Source organism: Jaculus jaculus, chromosome 9 (genome assembly GCF_020740685.1).
Source record: "Jaculus jaculus isolate mJacJac1 chromosome 9, mJacJac1.mat.Y.cur, whole genome shotgun sequence".
Taxonomy (NCBI): Eukaryota; Metazoa; Chordata; class Mammalia; order Rodentia; family Dipodidae; genus Jaculus; species Jaculus jaculus.
Window position 1 is genome coordinate 129,949,953 of NC_059110.1, and position 7,901 is coordinate 129,957,853.

General features: G+C 49.2%; 1 protein-coding gene across 2 annotated transcripts in view; it reads left to right on the top strand.

Moving 5' to 3' along the window:
- Positions 1-5,251, top strand: part of Fam20a (FAM20A golgi associated secretory pathway pseudokinase) — a 56,925-nt gene extending 51,674 nt beyond the window's left edge. Inside the window, exons 7-11 of one of the 2 annotated variants that reach the window (XM_004655656.3) lie at positions 238-418; positions 1,516-1,625; positions 2,352-2,433; positions 2,838-2,897; positions 4,559-5,251. In XM_004655656.3, the coding sequence (XP_004655713.1) occupies positions 238-418; positions 1,516-1,625; positions 2,352-2,433; positions 2,838-2,897; positions 4,559-4,823 (698 nt within the window). In that variant the 3' untranslated portion in view covers positions 4,824-5,251. The remainder of the gene's footprint in view (positions 1-237; positions 419-1,515; positions 1,626-2,351; positions 2,434-2,837; positions 2,898-4,558) is intronic. The other variant, XM_045158608.1, reaches the window with a different exon arrangement.
- Positions 5,252-7,901: the final 2,650 nt, after the last annotated feature.

A 7,901-nucleotide genomic window follows, 5' to 3' on the forward strand; every position in this document is an offset into this window, starting at 1 on the left:
GCATATCAAAGAAGGCTCCATCCATCATATGGATAGGGTACCCTAAGACATTTGATAACTGGTACCCACAATATTGGGTTTAGTAGCATGTCTAGGAAAAGACAATGTTTCCTTCTGCCTTTTACCAAGCTGGGAATTCAGGATCTCCCTTCCTTCTCCTGAGGGATTTCTTGGGGAAGGAAAATGGCACATCTACAAGCCCTCCATTACCGTTTCTCTCTCCTCCCTCTTCTTCAGCCAACAACGTATGCTTCTTTGCCAAGTGTCCATACATGTGCAAGACCGAGTATGCTGTCTGTGGCAACCCGCACCTGCTGGAGGGCTCCCTCTCTGCCTTCCTGCCGTCCCTCAACCTGGCCCCCAGGCTGTCTGTGCCCAACCCTTGGATCCGCTCCTACTCACTGGCAGGAAAAGAGGAGTGAGTTGGCCCCCTGGCTACAATGCCATGCCCAGATCCTACAACCCAGTCCTTAAGAATGGCCATAGTTGGACCCTAAAAACTGCCTCAACCCTTTTACTGACCTTAGAACCAGATGATCTAGATGTTGTGTCCCTATAGATTATGTGTCTAAATATAAAGAGCCCAGTAGGTTCTAGGTGACAAAGAATCAGAAAGCACGAGCCGGGCATGGTGGCGCACGCCTTTAATCCCAGCGCTCGGGAGGGAGAGGTAGGAGGGTCACCATGAGTTCGAGGCCACCCTGAGACTACGTAGTGAATTCCAGGTGTCAGCTTTAGCTAGAGTGAGACCTTACCCCCCACCCCAAAAGAAAGAAGGCATGAGCTCTGCCCTCAGAAATTCCACATGTGGCGTGGTCTGGTGCGGTGTGGTGCAGCTGGCAGACATGCAGTCAGAGCAATGACCTATCTCAGAAAAGCATATGAAGGGCCAGGAGCGGGACAGCAGGTGTCCCAAACGAGAGACATAAAGCCAAGACCCGCGTGGCTGTGTCCTCCTAGTACATAGCCGGGATACTGCATTCGTTGACTAAAGGAACAGGTCCATGGTCAAACCACCACGATCCTGGTGGAGAGAGAAGTAAAGAGAAACTTCTGGAGGACATGGTAGAGCCTAAGGGACTTTGTGAGAGCAGAGCATATGTGACAGAAAGGATGGAGGACAGCCTGTGGGAGCCACACGTGGTCTGAGAGCATGGCTGGGGCTGGGGCCCACGGGGCTTGACAAGGATATGGAAGGAACAGACGCGGGACAGGCTGCCAGCTTTCCTCCACCCATCCTGGGGCCTTTCCTATCGTCGTTGGCATCCCAGCCATGTACTCAGCATCCTGCAAAGTGAAAAGCTCGAACCTTCCCACCACGGCCTTTCTTCCTATGTTCTTGCCCAGGAGCTCGCTGGAGGTACCCAACTCCCAGCTGGCATCCTGAGAAGCTGTTGCTAGCCCAGGGCAGAATCAGAGTGGAAAGGGTTTGAGAACAAGGGGAGGGTGTGGGGAGGGCCCCCAACACCTTGCCACCTTGGCTTTTCCAGCCCCAGGACTTCTTCTCCCCCTCAGGTGGGAGCTCAACCCCCTTTACTGTGACACAGTGAAACAGATCTACCCATATAACAGCAGCAACCGGCTCCTCAACGTCATCGACATGGCCATCTTTGACTTCTTGATTGGTAAGTTCTCCGCTCAGGGCCCCTGGCAGAAGTGAGTTCTCCCTCTCATTTGCCTGGGACTGCCTGTGCCCTTGGCAAAAATTACAGCCTGGCTCAAGGGAACTGAATAGCCCTAACCTCAAACAGCCTCAGGAGCAGCAGAGGCTCAAAGGGACAAAGTTAGCAAGAACTAGTCCGTACAAAGAACTGCGCTAGGGTGGCGGGGTCTGCCATTGGTAAGGCAGGAACAGCAGCCACCCCGCATCAAATTTAAGTTGTATGCCCCTTCTACCTGGTGAGGGGAAAGCAGGGATGAAATGAGAAATGAACATGGAGCAGGAGGAGGGCCAGAGGCAAGGGCCCAGCTCCAGAGACTCCACCTCCCGGTACCACAGAGACCAGGAAAGACTGGGGGGATAGTTTCAAGGGCAGCCACCTCACAGACAGATGTAAGCAGCGCAGGTTAATGGCTCACAGTCCTTTCAGGAAGAGAACCTGTGTCTGTTGGCTGGCTGAGGCTGGCTGTGCTGAGAAAGACCAACATCAGTATGTGCAAGAGGCACAATGAAATCCCAGGCCAGGGCTGGGGGAGGGACAGGGTGGAAGCCATGAGAACACAGCTGGTGGCCCGGGTTGATTCCCATCTAGGTGTTGACAGGCCTCGAGTCCCCTGGGGAGAACTGAGGTCAGGAAGTTTCTGTCCCCTGGCCTGCAGGTCTTGGCTCTGAGCTCTGCCTTCCTTCACAGGAAACATGGACCGCCACCATTATGAGATGTTCACCAAATTCGGGGATGACGGGTTCCTTATCCATCTTGACAATGCCAGAGGGTAAGTACTGGTGTCCATGCAGCAGCTCCGTGCCCTGGCGCAGCTCGGGCAGGACAGTGCCAAGTGGGCCAGCACTGTGTAGCTCCGTCTGGCCGCTTTCTCCTCGTCTTTTCCCCTTGTCATTGGCTAATGCCAATGCCCTCCCCCCACCACTGTAAGAGCAACCACGTGCACTTTAGGGAACTAGGCTGAGGTTTTCCATGACTTCTCATTGGTTAATACCATTCTGGTGAAAGTGAACAGGACTCAGCCTCAGTGGCTGATGCCAGGGGTAGTTTATAGAGACTTCTGGCTGAGAAGGGGCTGCCACAGTCACTGGTAACTTTACCCCAACCACCGATTCGCAAAGAACAACCAAGGGAGTGGGAAGGATGCTGTTTGCTGAAGCTTTTTTCTTCTCCTAGGTTTGGGCGGCATTCCCATGACGAGATCTCCATCCTTGCCCCTCTCTCACAGTGCTGCATGTAAGTTTTCAGGCAGCGAGTACCAAGGGCTAATGGCAGTCTCAGACACTGCTTCCTTCTTGCAATCGAGCTCTGGGGGCCTTAATCAGCTTTCCCTGGTCTAGGACGGGAGGTGGGATGATGTGAATCGCCTCATTAGATAGACCACAGCCATCAATGTTCCCCAGAAACATCTTTCTCATCCTTCAGCATAAAACAAATTAGGATCTCGTCTTCTAAGCCTTTATCTTTTAAGCCTTTAAATCATCAACTTTAATCATTAACCCACTCAGATAATCACCCTCTTTTGCAGATCCTAGCAGTCTTTGATAATCCCTCAGCAGAACCCGGCTTTACCTGGCGTGCATGCAAGCTCTTAAAAATGGTGACTTTATGGCCATCTAAGGCAAAATCCTGATCAAAGCCCCACCAAGCTGGGTCAGGCTGACACTCTGGCGAGTCCTTTGCTGGAGGACGTCTAACCCCCTCCCACACCGCTCCAATACTGTCACCAGGCGCGCCTGTCCTCTCAGCCACAGCCCCCAGGGCTAATGAGAAGTAACGTGGCTCACAGCTAACAAAATCATCCTATTCATTACCAGTAGGAAATTCGGAGCATGAATATTCTTAATCAACTCCCTAGTTAATTTAAACATCTCCCTTCACTCCTCCTGAGGGAGATGGGCAGTAGCTGCTTAGGTCAGTAATCACGTAATGAAACCGCTTGCACATGAGTCCAGGTCTGATTCTTGTATAAAAAGAAATCAAACCTCTGAAGTCAAAATGGTCATACCTCATGGCCATCTGCTGATTTCAGATTGTGACAGAGACACATTAGGAAGTTAGCAACAAACAACTTGGAGGTTGTCTTTTGAGATGAGACAGCTTTGCCATTTCACCTACTGCAAGGTCTCCCATTAGTGTTTTTTGTTTGTTTGTTTATTTGCTTGTTTTCTGAGGTAGGGTCTGACTCTAGTCCAGGCTGACCAGGAATTCACTACATAGTCTCAGGGTGGCTTTGAACTCATAGCGATCCTCCCACCTTTGCCTTCCAAGTGCTGCGATTGAAGGCAGGCACCACCACACTCAGCTCTTTATTTCCTTTTAAAAGATACTCCAGCGCTACAGAGATGGTTCAGTGGTTAAGGCACTTGCCTGCAAAGCCTAAGGACCCATAGTTGACTCTTCTGATCTTACATAAGCCAGAGACACAGTGACACAAGTGAGCAAGGTCACACATGCACATAAGGTGGCACTCAAGTCTGGCGTTCCATTTAGTGGCTGGAGAACCTGGTGTGCAATTCTCTCTCTCTTGATCTCACTCTTGCTTTAAAAAAAAAAAAAAAAAAAAAAAAAAAGGCCAGTCTGTTGGGCTTGCCTCAAAAAAAAATCCAGTCACTTCAGTCACAACTTCTTCAGCAGTCACTGCCAGCACAGCCCAACACCACCTTGGGACACACGGCAGTGGGTTGGCACACTCCTGACCAACGGCAGCTGGGCAAAGGCTGTGGTCTGCCGTTCTTCCCCTTTTCCACGGTTCTCACTGAAGTGCGCTTGGGGAGACACTGGGAATGAAGGCTCCAGGAGTTTCTGCGGCAGCAGCTGCTGTGGGGACACAGCAAGTACTGACAAGTTCCTTCCTTACATTTGCTTACTTGGTTCTGATGACTTTGTCTTGTCAGGATAAAAAAGAAAACACTTTCCCACCTGCAGCTGTTGGCCCAGGATGACTACAGATTGAGTGACGTGATGCGGGAGTCGCTGCTAGGAGACCAGCTCGCGCCCATCCTCATAGAACCCCACCTCCTGGCCCTGGACCGCAGACTCCAGATCATCCTGAGGACAGTGCGGAACTGCATAGAGGCACACGGGGAGCAGAGCGTCGTAGCTGACGGCCCCACACAGCAGTCAGCCCCAGACTCGGGCCAGGCTAACCTGACTGGCTGAGGGCCGCCAGCATGAGATCTCTACACACACCTGGTGCCAGCAGTGGACACTGGCCTGCAGGCCAGCACTTCCTCACGCCAGCTGGGAGCGCTGGAGGCCGATCACAAGCTCAGGGAGGAGGTATGTGTGCTTACAAACAGCAAGTGGGTCCCACTGAACCTGATCTTTACCCTTGGATGGAGATCACTACTTTCCTGTGTGCTGCTGGGGCCTCGTCTTCCCAGAAGACCCCAGCATTGAGATGGAGACTCTCATCTGTGTACACTGAGAAACCTCAATAAGGGTCAGGCTTGGAAGTTCTGGAAACCCTGTTCCCAGAGGAGTTTTAACTGTAACAAAGCAAATAAAAGGACAGCAAGTGGATACCTGGCTTCCTCCAGACCCTTACTGTACTTACAAGTAAAGTATAATGCCTGATCCAAATGAAACATCTTTGCTTCTCTCAAGCAGACTTTAAAAAACATCTGCAAATGGTTAACTCAAAGTAACTAGTTCAAATCAGACTTCACAGAGATGGGGAGACGGCTTAGTGGGTGAGGGCTCTCGCTACACAAGCATGAGGACCTCAGTTCCACCCCCTCCCCAGCACCCCATAAAGCCAGGTATGCCCACCAATATCTTCCTCTGCCTGGCCTTTGTGCACATGCACATGGGGCACATGGGGCATGCACACATGCGTGCACACACACCCATAAAAATTCAGACTTCTATTTACATTCTATCTCCTGGCCCCATTTGAATACAACAATCTCTATTAACCACTCTTGCAGCAACTTCTCAAAAAGAAAAAAAAAAGATGCCAAATAGAGATTTGCTCAAAAAAGGGGTGTTTTAACCTGAATAGTGTCAAGTGAGGGGACAGGAGTGAGGCTTACTTGGCAGAGCGTTTGCCTAGCGTAAATGAGAGCCGCTAAACTAGACATGGTGGCACAGGCCTGTAATCCCAGCGCTCAGGCAATAGAGGCGGGATGACCACAATTTCAGGTCATTCTTGGCTACATCAGGAGTTCGAGGCCGACCTCGGTTACATGTGACCCTGTCTCCCAAAACAATAATTATCAACAGAAATAACCCCAAGTATGCCAAATCTACAGCAAGTAACAACAAGGGGGCCTCGGGGAAAAACAAAGTGTTTGCCCTGGTCAGGACAGCATGTATGTGTAGGCTGAGGATTGCCATGGGTTCAAGACCACCCTGAGACTACAGAGTGAATTCCAGGTCAGCCTGGGCTACAGTACCTTGAAAAACCAAAAACAAACAAACAAACAAAAAAGCCACAGGCTCAATCACTAGGAACCTGAGGGGAGCAGGGAAAAGCTGTCACTAAAGGGAAAAAAGAACTAGAAATGTAGAAATGTACTTCCTCAGGATGTCCAGATAGGATAGGACAAAAATTGACTAATATTTTCTTTACTTTTTGAAACATCTCATATAGTTTGAGGTTGGCCTCAAACTTGTCATATAGCCAAGACTGGCCTTGGACACCTGGTCCTCCTGCCTCTATTTCCCAACTACCGCAATTTGCTCGGCTCTTGGGTCTCCCCATCAATCTCACTGCCATTCACACTGATGCACGCCTCGTCCCGGGCACCTCACTCACCTGAGTCAGCCCACAGGTTCCCATTCCTTCCAAACGCACCGCTCCCTGCCTCTGATGTGAAGAACTAAGCCTGACACATTAACTAAAATCTGTTTGGTGGTTCAGACCTTGTCCAAAGTGCTCAAGTGATTTTTTAAGACCTCATGCCTAATTTATAAAATTTGTTAGCTAATGTTTATGATATTTAGCTAAACAAAAGAAATACATTATGCTGGGTGTAACGGCTCATGTCTGTAAATCCTTAGCAATTGAGATGGTCAAGGCCAATGTGGGCTTTGTAATAAGAGAGTTGGGGCGAGGGAGAGGAGAACAAGAAGAAAACCCATTCTTTATCAGAGGAACCTTCCTCCAGAGACCTCCTTATCCACAGGGGTCTTTTGCTAGCACATGGCTGCACACTCCACCAACTGTTATTCTAGTTTTACCCTGTGCAAGCACAAGGGGTCACAGAGAAACAGAAGAGAAACACTCAGACAATGGCGTTCAAAGAAAAGCATAAAAGGCTGGAATGTTTCAAACATCTTAGAAAGGTGAGTTCATCAACTCTAACCTCACCACTTCCTTGGCTGCATGACCTAGAACGAAAATACTGCTGGATTTACAAAACGAAAGTAACTGAACTTGATCATTATTATGCTGAATATCTATATGCTTATCTAGCTTTCGTGTTCCATTATTTTCTGACTAGCAAAAACATAGACCGTTTGTTGAAAATGCCGTCAACAATCTAAAACATTCCATTCAACTTACCAAGTTCTTACAACTTGCTCATTTTGAGCCATTCTCAACTTCTCATAAAAAACCTACTCTGTGTATGCAAACTTTTCATGCAACCTTTGACAGGAACTGAGGTGACAGGGAACTGCATGGTATGTGAACTAGATAGTAGGAGTTTGAGAAATTTGTTGCAGCATTCTCAAAAAATCAGGACAACTTGGATCCAAAGACAGTGACGTCTCTTCCATGTGTCAGTCGTATGTCCTCTAATGTCACCACAGACAACCAGCAAACAATCACTGCTCCAGGGAAAACACAGGGTTAGGTTCCTTGGATTCTCTAGCCACATTTCTGTCAAGCAGCCAGTTTTCTCGTGTGTTAAAGCACACTTTACATTGTTGAACACTGCACTCATGGCTGACAGCGCTGTAATTCATGCCTAAACCAAACTTCCCCAGCACACTTATCAATGCAGGTGCAGCCTTCTCACGCTTCACAAAGCTAGTCAGCACATCAACACACACGGGTGTGTGCGCACAATGTGGTGCCAGGAAGAGGAACCGAATGACACTGTCCCAGTAAAAGAGCTAAAACAAAGCTATCTCCTCATTTACCCTCCACTGGGAACATTTTAGAGATCAGCTTGTACACCGCCTGCAAAAGTGCTCCGAGTGGTATAGTGATCTGGAATTTGAGAAATGTTATCCAGTAGGCGAAGTTGCGAGGGGCTGGAGAGCTGGCTTAGCGGTTAAGGCGTTTGC